This window comes from Erinaceus europaeus, chromosome 18, assembly GCF_950295315.1.
Source record: "Erinaceus europaeus chromosome 18, mEriEur2.1, whole genome shotgun sequence".
NCBI classification, from domain to species: domain Eukaryota; kingdom Metazoa; phylum Chordata; class Mammalia; order Eulipotyphla; family Erinaceidae; genus Erinaceus; species Erinaceus europaeus.
Window position 1 is genome coordinate 30,030,282 of NC_080179.1, and position 21,709 is coordinate 30,051,990.

General features: G+C 35.6%; 1 protein-coding gene across 3 annotated transcripts in view; it reads left to right on the forward strand.

The window, feature by feature from the left end:
- Window positions 1-21,709, forward strand: part of DPP4 (dipeptidyl peptidase 4) — a 105,688-nt gene that overhangs the window by 70,499 nt on the left and 13,480 nt on the right. For all 3 annotated transcript variants that reach the window (XM_060177814.1, XM_060177812.1, XM_060177813.1), the window contains exons 13-23: window positions 1,644-1,751; window positions 1,988-2,055; window positions 2,993-3,046; window positions 3,858-3,979; window positions 6,888-6,935; window positions 7,212-7,310; window positions 9,164-9,233; window positions 12,126-12,320; window positions 15,485-15,539; window positions 16,412-16,511; window positions 20,120-20,184. In XM_060177814.1, the coding sequence (XP_060033797.1) occupies window positions 1,644-1,751; window positions 1,988-2,055; window positions 2,993-3,046; window positions 3,858-3,979; window positions 6,888-6,935; window positions 7,212-7,310; window positions 9,164-9,233; window positions 12,126-12,320; window positions 15,485-15,539; window positions 16,412-16,511; window positions 20,120-20,184 (984 nt within the window). The remainder of the gene's footprint in view (window positions 1-1,643; window positions 1,752-1,987; window positions 2,056-2,992; window positions 3,047-3,857; window positions 3,980-6,887; window positions 6,936-7,211; window positions 7,311-9,163; window positions 9,234-12,125; window positions 12,321-15,484; window positions 15,540-16,411; window positions 16,512-20,119; window positions 20,185-21,709) is intronic.

Here is a 21,709-nt window from a genome sequence, read left to right on the forward strand (position 1 = left end):
ATTATGAGGGCCCCAAAATGCAGAGTACAGTGACTCTCAGAAACTAGTGCTTCTCACTACCTGCGACCAGCCACTTTTTGTCACAAGATCATGAAAGAAAGCAAGTTGATAAAAGGACTTGTGCCATCTTGGCATTTATTACAAGAGATGAATATATTTCACCTTTTTTTAAAAATAACCAGTTCTATTAAGCCCCCTTTCATAGAGAGAGTGACACCAAAAATATGTAAAGATTTCACATAACTTAGGACATAGAGGTGGGAACCCCCATGTCCAGGATCACAGCCCCCTCCAGCTGGGCTTGGAGCTTCGATAGCATTCACACGTCCTTTTTCTTTAGGCATTGATTGGGCAGAGGGGAGAGGTTTGCCAACATGAAAAGTGGTTTCCTCCATGGCAAGAGACACGCTACACTTCCTCACGACTCTTCGGAAAAAATATGTTTTTTCCTCTCTGTATTTAACCAGACAGATGCCACTTTTCACACATTTCTACTAGGCATAACTCCATCCAGGGGAAACAGGGAAATGTATTAAAAAGATAAGGCTGTGAACACAGGTCTAGAGAGGGGAATGTGTTTCAGAGCTCTGTAATGAGAACACCAAGTGTACTGCACGCCCCAGCTTGCTCCGTAAATGAATTCACTTTGAATCACTAAATAAAAAAGGGAAGAATTTTTTTTCCTTCCCCAAATTGGAGCTGATGAGAGAGGAAACATTGAGGTTGAAGTGAACCAGCAATTTTAAAAGACCATCTCCTTCCTACCTGCTCTCAATGTAGTAAGGAAATCAGAGTCATAAAGCAACATATTCTTTCAGACTGAGATAGATCCGCTTCTGCTTAAACCACATTATGCTCTGAACTATCTTTTATCTAACCGTAAAAATAGAAATTGTGTTCTGTATTTCCACAATTTCTCCTAAATTGTTGATCCTATTGAACAAAACATAAAGCCTTGGAACAAAAATAATTATGTGAATATTTCCATAGGAAATATACAACAGACATTCCTTCTGGTGTCTAGTCCAGAAATGGTTAAAGATATCCTATCTCTGACTTTGAAAGGAAAATGTGTAGGAAATACAAGTGAAAAATCCTTCAAATCAAAGCACCTCTAACCTGAAATAGTAAAAAAAAAAAAAAAATGTTTCAAAAAAGGACATTGGTGACATTGAAACTTTTTCTTGAAACTGGGAGGTTAATGGTAAATTTTGCATACTTATAGCCAGAAGTCATAGTTACCCAATATAGAAAGATGATCCCCAAGAATAACAGTAATCATTTCTGTGTGTTGTATATTCACTCCTGTGTGAGCCTCTTCATGTGCATTTTCTTACATACCACACACACACACACACACACACACACACAGACACACACAATTACCAATGAGCTAGATCTTTTTGTCTGCATTTTTCTAGAAGGAAAATGTCCTTTTGAGACATTATATTTTTATTTGGTAAATAAGTGAAGTGAAGTTTGGATTTTGAGCGTAATTGTTGGGAGCGTTTTCTGAAACTAAAGTTGGTATTGAAATGACACTAATGTGCTCTGGTGTGTGTGTGTGTGTGTGTGTGTGTGTGTGTGTGTGTGTGTGTGTGTGTGTGTGTGTGTTTCTCTCACATCTTTCTTTTTCCCTCTAGTTTAGGCCTGAAGAACCTCATTTTACTTCTGATGGTAACAGTTTCTATAAGGTTATCAGCAATGAAGATGGTTACAAGCACATTTGTTATTTTCAAATAGATACGAAAGTGAGTATTTTTAAATAATTAATTTCAGATTGGTCTCTCTTCTAAACTAACTCAAAGTGGAAATTATGTGATAAAATTGGTAAATGTATACTATAATCACATTAGGTCGACTGGGGTGAAGAGAGCCAAAATAATATTAGAGACTATCTGAATTCTTGATATAAGTGACTTATTACTTTACTTCATTTTGATTAGAAAGAGAGTCTAATAAATCTTCTTTTTTAAAATTCCATCAGAATTGCACATTTATAACCAAAGGGCCCTGGGAAGTTATTGCAATAGAAGCTCTTACCAATGATTACCTGTGAGTATTCTAATAATCAGTAGCATATAGATATATTCATATCCGTCTTAATCGTACCCTTTTTGCTCAGAAATAGAGGAGAATCTACAAATAAGGAGTAGTCTATTTGGAATGTGTTCAGAACATTTTTTTTCTCTTTAACATACGGAAGCCTTAATGATTTTCACATATGCTCAGCAGATTTGATATCATGCCACCAAACAGCTCTACCTCTTGCTCTTACCTGCTTTACATAAGAAGAGCTATAGCCTCTTTTTCTTGCAAAGCTTCTAACATTGAACTAACATGCATTAGTGTTTTGTTAAATTTCAGGTGGCAATAAAGTTTTGGAACATTTGGGCAGGCTATTATACCTGTCCACATTTTGGTCTTACTCTTTAGAAAATAGAAAGCTTCACATAAGCTGTCAGCTACCACACATGAATTGATGGAAAAGGAAGGGATTGTTTTTAATTAGAACCTTAGACACTTTTATGAATCTTAACACTTTCACAGGGAGGTAGTTTGTTACTGTTCAAAGTGGTTTTTGAAGGTCCTCTGTAGAAGTGAGCTTTAACATTTTCAGGAAGATGAGCCTCCTGCCATCTGGTAATTTTTGATACAAAACAAAATTTGAATATCTATATAGATGAATACAGTCTCAATTTCAGATGAGTTGTCTAGCTGCATTTTTAAATGACTTCTTTTTTCTGACATTTTAATCAAGGCAGAAATGCCTATATTCAGGTATTTTGGTCTATTAGAAAAATGTCCTATTTAGAGAAATTAGAGAAAAATTACTTTGGGAATGAGTGGGCCTAGAGATGATGACAAAAGAACCCAAATACTAGCATACCTGCATTTTAGATGTACTACTGCTGGAATTTGCATAAAATAGACTGTGCTTCACATTTCTTAAAATGATAATTATCATATACTTCATTTGTTTTCTTCTCAGATTCTACATTAGTAATGAATATAAAGGAATGCCAGGAGGAAGAAATCTTTATAAGTAAGAGTTCTATCAAGTTATCAAAACTTTTTAACTGATGAGCAGTTGCTGGGTTTTTAATTTTCCTTATCTCTCTCTCTATATTTTTTCCTTTTTGTTGCCCTTGTTTTATTGTTGTTGTGGTTATTATTATTATTATTGTCACTGATGTCATTGTTGTTGGATAGAACAGAGAGAAATGGAGAGAGGAGGGGAAGACAGAGAAAGATAAGAGATAAGAGAAAGGGAGAAAAAGATAAGACACCTGCAGACCTGCTTCACCACCTATGAAGCAACCCCCCTGCAGGTGGGGAGTCGGGGGCTCAAACTGGAATTCTTACGCTGGTTCTTGAGTTTCAGGCCTTGTGCGATTGACCCACTGAGCTACTGCCCTTATCTCTAATATTAAACTGGAATTACTTTTATCCCTTTATGAATCAACCTACATGTCAACATAAAATGACTTTACACTTAATGTTTTATGATATTTATTTCTTTCTTTTAATTTTTAAATCTTTGTTTATTTATTGGATAGAGGCAGCCAGAAATTGAGAACAGGGGGGAAACAGAGAGAGAGACAGAGATACCTGTAGCACTGCTTCACCACTTGTGAAGCTTTCCCTCTGTAGGTGGATACTATAATATTTCTAAACAATGGAAGACTTAAGGTTATTTTACATTATTTGTGTATTTATTTCCTATTTTAAAAATGTTTTTTAAAATTGATTTGGCATGTTTATTTTTTAAGAGTAAATACTAGAATATGGTGTTCCTGCTTTCTTCCCATCATTTGTCCTTTCACTAAGCACTCAATTTCCATTGTTTTTTTTAGAATACAACTTACTGACTATACAAAAGTGACATGCCTTAGTTGTGACTTGAATCCAGAAAGGTGTCAATACTATTCTGTATCATTCAGTGATGAAGCAAAATACTATCAACTGAGATGTTCTGGTAAGTTTGAACTGGTAAGTGGGAGGAACAGCAGTAGTTGCTACTGCAGCTTTCTCTGTTCCCAGTGTTTGTTACTTTCTTCCTTCCCATGCCCCAGGCAATACCCTCTCCTCTCTCAGTACAGTCTTCTTACCCCCTCCTGCCTCTTTCATCCCATCCTTAAAGTTTCTATTTCTGTGTCCAGTTTCTGGGTTTTTAAAAAATTTTTCTTATGCTTTTTTAAAAATTATTATTGGATAGAAACAGCTAGATGTCAAGAGAGAAGGGGGTGATAGAGAGGGAGAGAGGCAGAGAGACACTTGTAGCCCTGCTTTATCACTCGCAGAGCTTTCCCCCTGCAGACAGGGACCAAGGGCTGGAACCCAGGTCCTTGTGCACTGTAACATGTGCACTCAACCAGGTATACCACCATCTGTGTCCTGTTTCTGTACTGCTCAGTTTTTCCTTGGAACCTGAACTCTTGAAATCATGTAAATCCCCTTCTTTTGACTCTCTTTTAAATGGAGAATAAATCGCCTTTATTTATCTCCAGTCAAGAGGCTTGGCTTGTGTCAGACTTAACATTACACACACATACACACATACACACACCACCTAGAATTTATAATTTATCCTTTTTTTTTTTTGCCTCCAGGTTTATCGCTGGGGCTTGGTGCCAGCACTATGAATCCACTGCTCCTGGAGGCTATTTTTTTCCAATTTTGTTGCCCTTGTTGTTGCCCTTGTGGTTGTTATAGCTGTTGTTGTTGTTGGATAGGACAGAGAGAAATGGAGAGAGGAAGGGAAGACAGAGATGGGGAAAGATAGACACAAGCAGACCTTGTGAAGGGACCCCTCTGCATGTGGGGAGCCGGGGACTGGAACCAGGCTCCTTATTCTGGTGCTTGCACTTTGTGCCATGTATGCTTAACCTGCTGTGCTACCGCCCAACCCCTTATCCTTTTTTTTTTTTTTTTTTGCCTCCAGGGTTATTGCTGGGACTTGGTGCCTGCACTACAATCCACTGCTCCTGGAGGCTATTTTTTTCCCTTTTGTTGCCCTTTCTGTTTATCGTTGTTGTTGTTATTGTCATTGTTATTGCTATAGTTGGACAGGACAGAGAGAAATTGAGAAAGGAGGATAGTACAGAGAGGGGGGAAGAGAAAGATAGACACTTAAAGACCTGCTTCAACACCTGTGAAGCGATCCCCCTGCAGGTGGGGAGCCAGAAGCTTGAACTCGGATCCTTATGCCTGTCCTTGCGCTTTGCGCCATGTGCACTTAACCTCTGCGTCACTGCCCAGCCCCCATTTATCCTTTTGTATGCATGTATTGTGGTTTCTTAAATTGCTTTACGCACTTAGTCCCTCTAAGTGAGTAAATTTTATGGGTAGAGGCTGTCACCCAAAGGCTCACTGTACCATCTTTTGCTGCTATTGTGTTTTTTTTCCTTTGTTATAACTTATGAAATCTTGGCAAGGAGGGGCAACATGTTGTCCATAGATCACTCAGCTAGTAAGATCCTAGTGGCATGACATGTGTCTCTGCCTCCCCACCACTCCTTGAAGCACTATGCTAGGTTACTTCTCAAGATGAGAGAAAGACTCTATCTAGAAAGTGTGAGAAGAACTGTAGCCAAAAGAAGCTCTCCAAACCTGGATATTTTTTCTCTTTCTAGCTATTTTATTTTTCTTAACATTCTATACTGTGGCTGTCCTTAGCCCTCACTTCATGGCTGTGTGTGCCAAGTACTAGGCACAGTGCTAAAGTTTCAGTCATGATCCTGTTATATCCTTGAGAAAACCCTCTAATTTTATATATATTTACATATTAAATATATCATGATAAACAAATAATAAATAAAATGACATAAGTAAAAAAACAAATATAATATAAGTTAATAAATAAATTAAATATAATTTATATTTCATTTTACATTTCAAAGGAGTGAAGCATGGATATATTGTCCTAAATCACCCAACAGATAAGCCAGGATTCAAAACCAAGTTATATCCTTCACTGTGGTTTTGATTCAGTCTAAAATTATTATTATTATCTAAATGCATTAAAATGAGCTTATAAAATAAGTTTTTCTATAAATGTCCTTCCTTTCAGCAGCTACTCCAGCTAGAATAAATAGTAACACTTTTGCATGACAGAAAGGAATCACATATCCACCTCAGGCACCGTGCAGAGGTGGCCCTGCACTCCTCAGGACCCTGAGGTGGAGGTTCTGTGGAAGGGAGCAAGCAGTCTGACTGCAGGAGGGTTATCTGCTTTCCCCAAAGGTTGGCAGCAGAGCTGGCCCACCTTGGGCCAGCTTATGTGTAGTTATCTCTAGTGCAGAGGTCAAAGTTATATCCAGGAAAGATAGATCATCCCTGTAGCTTCGGTGAATTTTTGATAAATTTATATAGAACCATCCACCCACCTAAGTTCAAGCTACCAGTCCCCACCTGCAAAGGGGAAGATCATGATTGGTGAAACAGTCGCAGGTGTCTCTTTTTCTCTCTCCATCTCTATTTCTCCTTAATTTCTCTCTGTCCTATCAACTAAAAATAAATGAATTAATTTAGTGGCTGGATGGTGATACGCCTGGTTAATCACACTTGTCACCATACACAAGGACCTATGTTTGAGTCCCCACTCCCCACCAGCAGGGGGGAAACTTCATGAGCAGTGAAGCAAGTACCACAGGTGTGTTTCTCCCTCTCTATCACCCCCTCCTCTCTTAACTTCTCTCTGCTTTATCAAATTAAAAAAAAAATGGCTGCCAGACCGTGTGGATTTGTCATGCAAGCACTGAGCCTCAGCAATTACCCTAGTGGCTAAATAAATGCATAAATTAATTTTTTAAGAAGAAAAAAAATATTCTATTTTTGTTTGTATTTTACTTATCTAAAACATATTTCCTTGATTGTGCTAATAGGTCCTGAACTGCCCCTTTATACGCTGCATAGCAGTAAGAATGTTGAAGGTATGTGAAAATATTCTTCTTATTTCACCCTTCCTTAATGTTTTAGGAAAGTATACATGAATACAATAAACATATTTTTAGGCGAGATTGAGCATTGGTATAGCCATAGACCCAACATGTTTTTAATATAGTGTGACTTTCTTTGGCTTTAATGTGTCTTAACTTACTACCTGAAGGAAGTATTGTCCTGTTAGCATTGCCTCTGTGGTCACTATTGTCTTGCACAACAAAAATTTTCATATTCTAACACCTTTCTGATCTCTTTTATCTACTTAGTGCTGAGAGTCTTAGAAGATAATTCTGCTTTGAAGAAAATGCTTCAGGACATTCAGATGCCCTCAAAAAAACTGGACTTCATTACTTTGAATGGGACAAGTAAGTTGTGTATCTCTTGGAATAGAGCTTTTCAGAGAAACATCAATAAATGTAACTAAGTGTGATCATGTGATCTGAACATACACATTTTCTATTAAAACATAAATCTAGTTTAAGGCTATTTAAAAATATCTATTCCTGCTTATTACAGATGAGTGAGAGAGAAACCAGAGTATCACTGCAGTATATGCAACATAGTAGATCAAATTTCCAGAGGCTTGGCATGTAAGTTCTACTATTTCAGCTATGTCCTAGGTCACTAACATTAATTTTGCACAAAGTGTTCCATCACAGGAACTACCATTTTAATACTTTTTGCCTTAAAATATAATACCATTTTTTTAACAGTCATGGCTGAGAGGAAAGGTTTTTTTTTTTTTTTTTTTTTTTTTTTTGAGAAATTGCCCTATTGTTAAGATAGTTTCATCTCACTAGTAACTCTAACCTATTAAGAACTGTGTATGGTCTTGCGTCAGGCTTGAATGTTAAACACTTGGAGTTTTAGAGTGCTATCTGAATAGTCTGTGTATTAGGATCAGGGAAGTCTCCTGACTGAATGGATAATCCCCAGGATGGGATGGAACCGTTAGAATGGTAGGAATAGTTAGAAGGCAGTCATGCTATAACCTCAGGAAAGGCATGTCTAAGGAGGCTGGAGGAAAGAAAGGAGCAAGAAAGTATTAGAGGAACTCATATGAGAAAGAAGCTACTAAAGATGACACTACATCTTCATAATGCTATAATTAAAACACTTATAATGAACTAGCAATGAACCAAACAAAGGAAAGCTCAAATGCTAATTTTGACTTTTTCATTGAAAACATCCCAATTGAGTGATACTCTGACCTTCTGTTGAGATAAATATTTGCTCTCCTAGGCTTATTTAATTAGAATGCATAATATAATCAACAAATGTAAACTGCAAATTTATCTCTATAAAGATTTAATTCTTCAACCTTTTCTTCTCAATTGAAATAATTTTGACAAACAAAAAATATAAAAAGAAAGAAAAATAAATAGAAACCAGTAGCTTTAGAGATAGGGATATCCCCTACAGACTGAGTCTACTAAAGTTGGAAAGAATATTTTAATATCAATAATATTATTAAATATGCAAAATATTGTTAAATTACATATTGTTAAATATGCAACCCCCCTTTTTTAGATTTGTTAGTCTGACTCATCATCCTGAATTTGGGGGCAAACGGAACTGATTCATTATTTAGTAACAATTTTTGTTAAACTGTTGTTAAATTAATTAATCTAAAAAAATTAAATATATCTATAGAAGATTATACCGAGTGTCCATAATAGTTTGCTAGATATGAACCTGATTTCATTCTGTGCAACACAGAGATAAAAATAGGAACTCCACTTTTGAGTAGTAGGATGGCAATAAAAGTTACAAAACTGTTTAAAGAGAACAGAGAACTTTAAGAGAGATGAAACCAACTAAAAATTCTAAACATTTTTAAAGAAACTCAAAAAGGGAATAACATTTTGGTGGACAATTTAGATCATAAGTCATAAGCTCTGTAAGTAGATCAGATGACAAAGAGCAGAGTAATAAGAATAAAACATTAGCAATTCTAAGATGAACTTTTACTTTACAAGGCACTAGAGTATTGATTACAGGAAGAATAACTTAATCAGATTAAACTTAATATTTTAACCCACAAGATAATTTCTATATTTAATAAGCTTGCTAATTCCTAGCTATGTCTTATTTTTGTCCATCTTAATTTAACAAATTGTTGAATTCTATATATGACTTATAGCTGATGGAGATAGGAACTAAAATCATGTGCTAATAATTGTTCCTAACATAATAATTAATCTTTCTATTTGTTTAGAATTTTGGTATCAGATGATCTTGCCTCCTCATTTTGATAAAACCAAGAAATATCCTCTACTAATAGATGTGTAAGTATTCAGGAGGAGGGAATAATTTAGAAGTTAACCTTCATAAAAATGTTCCCAGTACTAAAGAAATAGATTCAAGTACATATTTTGTCCATGAATCATTATGAATTAATTTTACCATTTTTGCCTTCCATTTTGCAATCACGCCCTAAAACTATGCTTTCTGTCACCTCTATAATAGAATATCTTTCATCATAACAGCATATGAATTTTGTTTTCCTGAACTTCAAGGAAATAGGAAAAGAATTTTCATCCCTATTTTCATCATTACTTCACCAATGTTTTAGGAAACAAGCGATTGCTATTAATAACCTTCAGTTTCCTTCCAAACTTGCCTAAATTTCTCCCATTATTTGCTTTACATTCATTAAAATAGTAAGTAGGTTTCTTCTCTTTTAATTCCTGAAATTTACTTATATACTATTTATTTATTTTTATTAATTTATTTAAAATATTTATTTATTCATTTATTTATTATTGGATAGAGAAAAATTGAGAGAATAGGGGAGTTAGAGAAGGAGACAGAGAGACACCTTCAGCCATATTTTACCACTTGTGAAGCTGTTACCCTCGGAGCAGGAGGGGACGAGGAGCTTGAACCTGGTTCCTTATGTACTTTAATGTGTGTGCTTAACCAGGTGTGCCATTGTCTGGCCACTTGTCTACTGTTTTACACTTCAGGTTTTTTTTAGTAAAATTAAGATGTAATATAGAGTATTCATCATAGTCAAACTCCTTTTTTAAGTCTTAGAGAAAGTTCTAGAGTCACAAGTTTTTGAACAAGTGAAATCTGTCAGTTTCATAAAAAATGCTTTTGATAGTTATTAGTAATACATTTTCTTTGGGAAGGAGAGAAAGCTCACCTGCCTTGTAGGGCACGTGCCTTGCCATGCGTGTGGCCCATGTTTGAGCCTGGAGCCACATGTGGGAGCCATGAAATCATGGGAAATCTGATGTAGTGTTTCCCCTACTTCTCCATCATCTCTCTGTCTCACTATCTAAATGAGAAAATTGAGCCCATGACCAATGAGACTGCAAGGCCCTGGTTTTGAATAAACAACAACAAAAATTTCTTTATTTCTCCTAAAATTGCTAAAACATGTGCATAAAGCCACAGTGTTACTCATTGCTACTCTTTTGCCCCTGCTTGCCTCATTTCTTTTCTTATGTACAAACCAGATGTCCTGGAAGACCACTGCATCATAAATAATTTGCCTTATTTGTCTATAAATCAAATGACTATGGAGAGAACTGTTGAGTCCATTATATAAAATAGAAAACTTGTTCATTCCATCACTTTTTTTCCAAGCTAGAAGCAAAAAAAGGGGGGGTATTTATAAACAGTAGCATCAGTCTTGCTCCATTTTATAGTTCCCAATACACAGAAAAAAAAGGGTTATGACTTTCTAAATTTAGTATGTACTTTTTCACTAGACTTAATTTGACTATAGTAACACTAATTTGCTTAAAGCTTTAGCCCCATACTAAAGAAGCATCCTTTAGAAAAGAAAGCGATTTTTATTTCTAAGCTGCTAGGGTCTCACACATTCATAATGACATGACTCCTAGCAGGCTTATTTTCTCTCTCTTTTTTTTTTTTCCTTTCTGGGGAGAGGGAAAGACAGACCAAGACCACACCACTGCTCCATCATTCACAAAGTTTCCCCTGGTACCTTGTATTGTTTGTCTGTATGGTGCTAGGGGCTTATGCTTTGGTCTTCAGGCATAGCAAAATGTACATACTACTGGGTGAGCTACCTCCCAGCCTTTATATTTGTCTTCATTACCAATAGGTAGTGATTAGACTACTCCTTAATTATGAAAGTTTAAAAATAAGGTATCTTTTTGTCCTTAATGTCTTTTTCTATTTAAAAAGTCATTTATTGTAAACTTCTAAGAAATTGGCACATAATCAATATTAAGGGAAGCTATTATTCTATCAAACTGAATATCACTGAAAAGACCAACTTATTTCATATGTTGTTAGAAAGTGTTTGTTTGCCCAAGAAATACATGAATCCTGTCTTCTTTGTAAAAGTAGAATGTTGGAACATTGAGTTTAAAAGTAAGTGATACAATATTTTATTTATGTCTAAGTTTTCTTTGACTGTGATTCCTAAGGCGGCAGAGGAAGATGTCAACAAAAACATGTGGTCTTATCCAGTCCTGTGAGGGGTAGGGGGAGAAACAGTGGGCAGATGAGTAGAAGGAATGGGTTTGAAACTGAAGAAACTATGGAATATTTGAGGGTAGATGGTACAAAAGAATATATTTATATGATTTACAAAAGACTATAGGAAGTATTTATATTAACGCATGGAAATGAAGGATTCTCTGTAAAGGTTATGTGCATAGCTGTGTAGAGAGTAGGTTGCAACCTATGGGAAATGCAGACTAAAGGAAGCTAAGCATACTAGTAAACAGAATACCTTAGAGCAGACCCATTTTTCAATACATTATATGTCATTCTCCTTTGAAGTTTTAAAGAATAGTGTGCATTTGTACTTTGGCCCATTCCACAATGATCTGTGAAACCTTGGGGTACAGAACTTTGTTGGGTAGAAGGAAAAATGTAATGCATACTTTAAGACCATTCTCAATCCCAAAGATTTCAAAGATATATGCAGTTTATAAAACATTGGCCTATGAAGTCTGTGTTTGATAACAACCTTCAAAGATAAAGCTGATGGAAAATTATAGGGAACACACAGCTATTATAGTGATGTTGCCAAGTTTTATAAGACCCATTGTGGACACCCTAGTGACTGGCACAATTTCAGGCTCATTGATCAAGAAAGAAGTATAATTCTTGTCCACAGGAGACAGAAATACAAGTAATCAGCATTTGATTCAGAAAGACCACAAAGACTAATAATTTGGGATTTTTCACAGATATGCAGGCCCCTGTAGTCAAAAAGCAGACGCTGTCTTCAGACTCAACTGGGCTACTTACCTTGCAAGCACGGAAAACATTATAGTAGCTAGCTTTGATGGCAGAGGAAGTGGTTACCAAGGAGATAAGATCATGCACCAGATTTACAAAAGACTGGGAACATTTGAAGTTGAAGATCAAATTGAAGCAGCCAGGTGAGTGACTGGAAGATGAATTTAAAGATCATTTGATCTTTCTCCATCAGTTAAAATTTTAAAGTTGTAAAAAATAAAAGATTTAGGGTGTTCTGAATTTATAATTTTTCATTTTTGAGCTGGATTTTAATGAAGATTATATAGATTAAAATATTGATCCTTATAGGTTTATATAAAGTTAAATAAAAAGATATTTCCCAGATCCCTGTCAGCATGTTACTCTAGAATGGAGTTGACATATTTTAACAGAGCTTCATCTCTCCAGGGTAACTTTTTTTGATAGAAAGAATCAGAGACAAAGGGAGGGAAAGAAACCACAGTACCAAAACTTTCCATACTGCTGAAGGTTATGCACAAACCTGGGTCGCATATAGTGAAGTGAGCATCTTGTCAGGTCAACTAGCTTGCCAGCCTTGAAACATTAGTTTGGGAACTAAAAAGAGTGATAGAAAGATCAGACTTTTCCAGACTTGACTTTTTAAAAGAGAAACTGAGTGAAGAGAGTCAGGTACATAAAATATTTTTTTTAATTTATTTACTGGGGGATTAATGTTTTACAGTTGATAGTAAATACAATAGTTTGTATATGAATAACATTTCTTAGTTTTCCACATAACAATACAACCCCCACTAGGTCCTCTATCATCCTTTTCCAGGACCAGTCCTCCCCCCGCCCCCATCCACCTCAGAGTCTTTTACTTTGGTGCAATACACCAACTCCAGTTCAGGTTCTACTTGTGTTTTCTCTTCTGATCTTGTTTTTAAACTTCTACCCGAGAGTGAGATCATCCCATATTCATCCTTATGTTTCTGACTTGTTTCACTTAACATGGTTTCTTCAAGCTCTATCCAAGATGGGCTGAAAATGATGAAATCACTATTTTTAATAGCTGAGTAGTATTCCATTGTGTATATATACCACAACTTGCTAAGCCACTCATCTGTTGTTGGACATCAGGGTTGCTTCCAGGTTTTGGCTATTACAAATTGTGCTACTATGAACATAGGTATACACAAATATTTTTGGATGGGTGTGTTGGATTCCTTAGGATATATCCCCAGGAGAGGAATTGCAGGATCATAGGATAGGTCCATTTCTAGCCTTTTGAGGGTTCTCCAGACTTTTCTCCTCAGAGGCTGGACCAATTTACATTCCCACCAGCAGTGCAGGAGGGTTCCTCTGTCCCCACAACCTCTACAGCATTTGTTGCTGCTATCTTTTCTGATGTAGGACATTCTCATAAAATAATTCCTAGTAGGAATAAATTTAGTTGAGTTTTTTTAAAATAGAATTCAATAAAATGACATCATTCCAATTTTCTCCTTTCAGAGATGAAGAATATGACCCAGACACTTTTGAGTGATAGTAATACCTGGGCTCAAGATTATACTTGTTTAATAAAGATTTATCAACTTGTATACTGATTCACTCTTCTGTATAAATGTATTCTAAGTTTTAAAAGTGTTTTATGGAGAAACAAATACATTGAAAACTACTTACTTTAAGTGTTTTCTAATACTGCTTAACTCAGGGAAGTCATATCATCACATAGTTTCAGTTGCAACCACGAACATTCTCAAAGACATGTACGTCAATGCAAGAGCACCTCACTCTACTCAGTGCTAAAAACTGATGCTCCAATTTGCTTGCTTTTTTTTTTTTAAGTAAGTAAAGTGTCTGGTGTAAGATTAAGAAGTAGGTGAGTAAATGACTTTTTTCTCTTTTTTAAATTCCAATACTCAACACAACTGAGCATCAAAAAGATTTCTTAATTCATCAAGGAAACATTGCTTCCTATTTAAATGGATCTGAACTAAGTAATCAACACCCAGCATAAGAAGGGATTTATTTAGAGAATGGTGTTTAAGTTCTCAGGTAGGGAGCCCAGAGACTTTTCTAAGCCATACCCAGATGTTCTTTATACCCCTATAGTTCTCCATTGCAGGGGCACCCTCTCTAAAACTGAAAAACATCTGGAAAGATTTAAATTCAATTATGTAAAGAAAAGTGCATCTGGGCTGTAAATTTTTATATAAAACTGTGAAAAAAACTGCCAGGATTTGTTTTTTCTGTGAAATACACACACACACACTCACACACTCACACACTCACACACACACACACACACACACACACACTTTTTAAAAAATTTTTTTATTTAAGAAAGGATTAACGAACAAAACCATAAGGTAGGAGGGGTACAACTCCACACAATTCCCACCACCCAATCTCCTTAACCCACCCCCTCCCATGATAGCTTTCCCATTCTCTAGCCCTCTGGGAGCATGGACCCAGGGTCATTGAGGGTTGCAGAAGGTAGAAGGTCTGGCTTCTGTAATTGCTTCCCTGCTGTTAAGTGAACTAAGTCAGAAAGATAAAGATGAGTATGAGATGATCCCACTCATCAACAGAAGTTGAGTAAGAAGATCTGAAAGGGAAACTAAAAGCAGGACCTGATCAAATTGTAAGTAGGGCACCCTGTGGTGAGGGGCAGCTTCCTGGGACAGTGGGGGGTGGGAGTGGGTGGGAGGGATGGGTCACAGTCTTTTGGTGGTGGGAATGGTGTTTATGTACACTCCTAGCAAAACGTAGACATATAAATCAGTAGTTAATTAATATGAGAGGGGGAAAATCAGTTGTACGCCTCAAAGTTTCTCAAAACACTAACTGAATCTTTTTAATATATAGGCTGTGTATTTGATATGCAGACTCTCTCAAAAGCCTAGACCAAGTAGATTAGAAGCATCCAATAGCACAGCTATATACAAGATACTGGATACTGTACAGGAAACCATAACAAAAGGACTTTTCAAAGTTAACCCAATCACCAAATAATGTGATGATACCATTAACTATCGATTGTCTTTTTGAACCCTAAGACAGCAGGAACCTTACATCTCCACTATAGAGCCCCTACTTCCCCCAGTCCTGGAACACACACACTTTTTTACAGACTCCCATAAAAGTAAACTTTGTCAATCAAGCTAAGTCTTAAGCTTAAAAACTATATATTGTTATCTCAGGTGTTTTACTACTTACAATAATTAGCTCAGTTTCTAATACTAAATAGAATGAAATACAGGACAAATGGTAAGACTTCTCATTTAGAAAAGTCAAAGTTTTCTAGATGTAGTGCAATAATAATGGATTTCTTTTATTTTAGACAATTTACAAAGATGGGATTTGTGGATAGCAAACGGATTGCAATTTGGGGCTGGGTGAGTAGTTGTTTGACTGGTGAATTTCACTTATTTTTTTTCATTCAGATAGAGAAACAGAGAGGGAGAGACAGCACAGCACTGGAGCTTCTTCTGGTGCCATTATACCTCTCATATTGTGCTGAGGCTCTATATATGGCAAGGCATGCACCCTTCTTGGTGAGCTACCATTCTTGACCACCTTCATATGAATATTTTAGTGAATATAATATAGGGTGAGATAATTTCTCTTCTGTGTGTAAATATTTGAAAATGAAAATCATGCCTGTCATGTTAAACTAAGAAAACCTAAATAAAATATCTCAGGTCTCAGAGCATATGCCCTTCCTTACTTTATTAGTATGAGGAAACTTGATGAGGAAGATTAAAGAAGAGGAAAGTTTGGGCAGGGGTAGTTGGCATCATGATTATACAAAGAGACACTAATGCCTTAGGCTCCAAAGTCCCAGGTTCAGTCCCTCTCACCAGAGCTAAGCAGTGCTCTGGTTAAAAAAAAAAAAAAAAAAGGAAAGTTTAGAAACAATGAGAAGGAGAGAAAGTTTAGAAACAAGGAGAGAAGAAAATAAAGGGGGGAGGAGGAGCGCTTTCTATCATACACCAAAGTTAGCAAAGAATTAGCATTTATTTATTCTTTTTCTCTTACTAGTAATGCCCAATACATTTTCAATGCTGTCCTTCCTACACCTCCCATGGAAAAAGGCTAGAAATCTCAGTGTACCCTTTATATATTGTCCAATTAAGGCCAATTTAAGCCTCCTCTATCATGCTTTCTCTAAAGAGGCTCAGTATATAAAGATGTGAGAAATTTGATTCGCTTACCATATGTTCTTAATTCCTCTCTCTCCATAAAAATAACTGTTTCCATTTCTTAGTCATATGGAGGATATGTAACCTCAATGGTCCTGGGAGCAGGAAGTGGCGTGTTCAAGTGTGGAATAGCTGTGGCACCTGTATCACGGTGGGAATACTATGGTATGTACTTCCTAGCAGGTACAAAAGGATACTAAGTATTGACCCTAAAGTTTCAATGACAAAAGAAAAAAAAAAAGGAAAGAAAGAAAGAAAAGAAAAAAATTCCTTTTTGAGTTTCAGTGTTTCTATAGTAAGTAAATGGATTCATCTTAGAGTTACTTTATGGAGCACTATTATAAAACGATCTTGTTATTGTGAATGTCTGGGTGGCTTCATGTGTTTGTTATATATTTAGTTATCAACAAATTTGAAAACATCTCAATGCTGTATTTCTACATATAATACCTTCTTTATCTCTACTTCCAAATTGCCTTTGGGGCTTCATACTTAGCAGACTAAAAGAAGCATGTATCTTTCTTTTACTTCAGGTAAAAGACTTTAGGTATAAAGAGGAGAATAATAATACAATAATAAGAAAAATAATAAAGAGGTATAAAGTTGTTTGCTTCACTGTCTCTAAGTGAGAACCACTGTAAAATATCTTATTCATCAGTGAGAAAACATTGCTGCATTATATAGACTTAAGAGTTGGAATTTCCATGGGAGTGGTGGGGAATGAGTAATGGAACATTATACAGGAGAAAAGGGGACAAAGTGGTGATATCAGTTAGCTTTCTTTGCCACTTCTAACCACACTTTAAGTCCTTTAAGAATAGAATTGCTGATAATGAATATGACAATCAAATATTTAATGTCCTAATAACTAGTGGTACCAATTCCGTGGAAAGCCTTTTGTTTTTCTTTTTTCCTTTTCCTTTTAATTTTGCCTTTTCATTTTTCCACCTCTCTCCATCAGAGTATTACTCAGCTCTGACTTGGGGTTGTTATAGGGACTCAACCTGGGACCTTAAAGCCTATGGCATGAAAATCTTTTGGGTAACCACTATGCTATCTGTCTAATCCAGAAAAAACACAGTTAAAGTCTCTACAAGTCAAGGGAAGTCAATGAAAATACATTGCTTTCTTTCCACTACCAAAAAAAAAAAAAAATCCATCAAGCAGTTCAGATTTGATTCTCACACAATGGATTATTTTCATATAGTATTTTTCTGTTTATTGATAATCGTTCTGTTGGATGACTTCTTGGAGATCTGGCAGTCACTAAAATAGAACAAAGTGTGTGTGAGTTTATAAACAATAAAAAGAGAACTTTACTAAATGTTTATGAATTAGGCTAATACATACTAACTCTCTAGAATTCCTTTTTTTTTAATCTTTATTTCATATTGGGTAGAGACAGTCAGAAATTGAGAGGGAAGGGGAATATAGGGAGAGAAACAGAGAGACACCTGCAGTCCTGCTTTACCACTCACGAAGCTTCCCCTTGCAAGTGGGGGCTTGGGGCTCCAACCTGGGTCCTTGCACACTGTAACACATGTGCTCAACTAGGTATGCCACTACCTGGTCCCTGGAATTCTTATGTATAAATTTTAACAGTATTACTCAAAGATCAGATAATAGGAATGCATAAGTAGTATTTCCAGGCATAGTTCTAAAAGTGTAGAACAGTTTTGTTATGCATTTTAAATGCTATTTAAAAAATTTAGATCTTCTTATATAAACTCTGTTAGCATAATATGAAATGAGTATTCTGTTCAAGGATAAAAAGAATTAAAATCTGCAGTAGGTTGAGATTTTTTATTTTGCTTTAAAAACACTTCATAAGATCAAATGTACAGTCCAAGTTATTATTTATTTAAAAGAAATTTTATTTTATTTATTTTTTAATTTAATAGAGACAGTCAGAAATTAAGAGAGAAGGGGGAGATAGACAGGGAGAGAGACAGAAAAACACAGCACTGCTTCACCACTGACAAAGCTTTCTCCCTACAGGTAGGGACTGGGTGCTTGAACCCAGGTCCTTCTACATTGTAACATGTGTGCTCAACCTGGTGTGCAACCATCCAGCTTTCAGCCCAAGTTATTCATGTTAAATGATATTAAGATTTTATGAAGATCTTATTTTTACATATATATATGTATATATATATATATATATATATATATATATATATATATATATATATATGAAAGAGCAGAGTAGAAGTCTACCATTAGACTCCTGTTGCTCTGTTTTTGTCTTTTATGTGGTGCCAGGGTCAAGCCCAGGGCCTTATTCATACAAGACATGTGCTCTACCACTGGGCCACCTCTTCAACTTAAAAAATATATCTTAATTTTTTTATTGCGTTAAAGTACCTTTTTAATAAAATAGTGAATTTTATGCATAAGTATCCTCTTAATGTATTAAGTTACATATAGTCTGTATTCACTATAAACAAATGATAAAATATTGCTCTTATACATTTTAAAGTAAAATATTTTGATTTCTGTAGAAATTGTATGAAAAATACACATGGGAATGTGGGGACTCTCAGGTCTTGGTGCATGATGTTGGAGGAGGACCTAGGCTGTGGGTGAGAGTTTTTTAGAAAACTGATAAATTTTACACATGTATCAACAGCTGTATTTTCATACTTACTTTAAGCCATTAATCCCCCATTTAAAAAAACAAAAAAGAGGAAAACTCATATGGAGCAACTAATATTATCAATGTAGTTTTTAAACTATGTTAGTCATTGGTGATTCAAAGGGCTAGAATTTGCACTAAGTAGTTACTTGGTGTGTAGTTGCATTTAAAGAAATTAAATGTGAACTGGGAGATGGCACAGTGGATAAAGCACTGGAGTCAACTCGCAAGCATGAGGTCTCAAGTTCAATCCTTAGCAGCACATGTACCAGAGTGATATTTGTTTTTGTCTCTCTCTTCCAATCTTTCTCATAAATAAAGTCAACAAGTAAAATCTTTATTATAATCAGTATTGTAATGCTTGTACAATTACAGTGAGATTCAAATCACTAGTTTATATAGCACAATGTTAAGTAATTATAATTTACTATAATCTGGTCACTTAAAGACTTTCATGCATGAGGCTATGATATCCCTGGTTCAATCCCCCTATACCACCATAAGCCAGAGCTGAGAAATGCTCTGGTTTAAAAAAAAAAAAAACATACGGAAAAAATAAGCCTAATTATACAAAATAAAGCAGTTACGCAACCTTTCTTTCTAACATTTATAGATAAAAGAGCTTATGCGATTCCAATAGATAGGTATTAATATTTCAAAGTACTCAACTATTACAAGACCAAATCGAGATCTCCTTACAAAAAGGGTGAAAATAAATGTTAAGTCTTCATAACAATGGGGTAGCTGAGGCGGAAATAAAAAACAACTATATTATTTCATTGTAGCAACTGAAATTCCTTGATAAGTTTACATGATAATGCAAAGAGCCTTCAGCTCTTAGTACTTCACATTTGATTTTGCTGCAGATACTCGATTATTGATTGAGATTTTCCTCTGTTCTCCTTGTAAAGGCTAAGTAGGAATAGAATAGGGCCAAAGATGAAAGGCATGTCTGAGAAGTGTCTAGTTGCATTAGCTAATAATAATTATCATCATCATCATCATCTAGATATTTCTGAAAGTAACAACATAAATCTATGTTATGTATAAGACATATCTTAGAAGATAAAGTACTCCAATAAAAGGAAGATAATTTTTTTATTATTGAACTGTTTCGCTTTTTTTTTCTCCATCACAGACTCAGTATACACAGAACGTTATATGAACCTTCCAACTCCAGAAGACAACCTTGACCATTACAGGGTAAGATGAAGAAACCATTTATAAGTGAAACCTATTTATAAGTGCTTTGAGAAGATTTTCAGTTTATCTATTCTGGAATATATATATTTCCAACAAATTCTTGTTAAAAAGAAATAACACAGGTGGTTTAGAGATACTCCACTAGCTTCCCCTAGTATATTCTGTATAATTACAGCCTTGTCATATGCTATATAGGTCACAATATGTATTCATTCGGAAATACAAAGAAACACCAGATAATTACTTTAATTATAAAATTTCAGTTTAGAAAACACGTCAAATTTAACATATTTCCCTAGAGCCCAAAAAACTTAACTTTTACTAAATTTTTGTGGTATTCTCATAGCTTAAGATATATGTACAGGTACATGCTTTTCTTATTCATAGCCAAATACGTATGGGCTTTCCCACAAGATATGAGTAAAGAAAGTGAGGAGTAGCTACATGTATGCAGTACCATGAAGAGTCCTTGAAGCTGAATTACTGAATAGCATCCAACAGTTTGTTGTCTAGTGGAAGAAGCAGTGGGCTGGTTGCTTTCAAAATAGGTTATTACAGTTGAAGTGTGGTCTAAGTGCAGCCATTGTTCACAGCCCCAGTGCTAGCAAATGCAGTCACAAGGCCAAACGCTCTTAGGTGCCACACTTAAGCAACTAGAAAATACTAACTAATGCTAGGGACTCTCCCACTACTTTGGACTGTCCCAAACTTTCCTGATTTTGTCATTGTTAGTTGAAAATCCTAATACTTATGAATGATAAATTAAATCACCTACTGTTCACTTTTTTCCAAAGATAGTTCAAAAGCTCTCCTAGGACAGTGAATTAAAAAGAAAGAAAATCAAAACTAATAATAATTTAAGAATATCATTTATCTCAATTTGAGCTATAACTCTTCAGTATGTGGACTTTATGCTGATACTTTATTGAGGTTTTTTGTTTGCTTGTTTACATTTTCATAAGATTACACTGCATTCTATAACCATTTGATCAAAAACAATTAAATTCAAAGAACATTTCAGGTTTTGCAACATAAGTATAGACAATTTAGTTTTACCCCCTCTCTTTTAGGCAGGTCTTGTTGGGGAAGACTTCAGATAATTGTCTATGTTTGTGTCTGTTTGCCCTTTTATCTCTTTTTTTTATCAAGATAGAAAAGTTCAAGGACTGGTTCAAGGATCCTGGTTCAAGCCCCTGGCTCCCCACCTGCAGGGGAGTCGTTTCACAAGAGGTGAAGCAGGTCTGCAGGTGTCTCTCTTCCCCTCCCCCCTTCCTCCCTCTGAATTTCTCTCTGTCCTATTCAGTAACAACAGCAATAACAACAACATCCATAATAACAACAAGGGCAACAAAAATGGGTAAAATGGCTTCCAGGAGCAATGGATTCATAGTGCAGGCACTGAGACTCAGCAATAACCCTGGAGGCAAAAAAAAAGAAAAAAATATATAAAAGATCATTTACTCTTTCTTGATTTATTAAACTGAAACTGCTTGCCCAGTAGAGTAATATTCCTTTCAACTCCCAT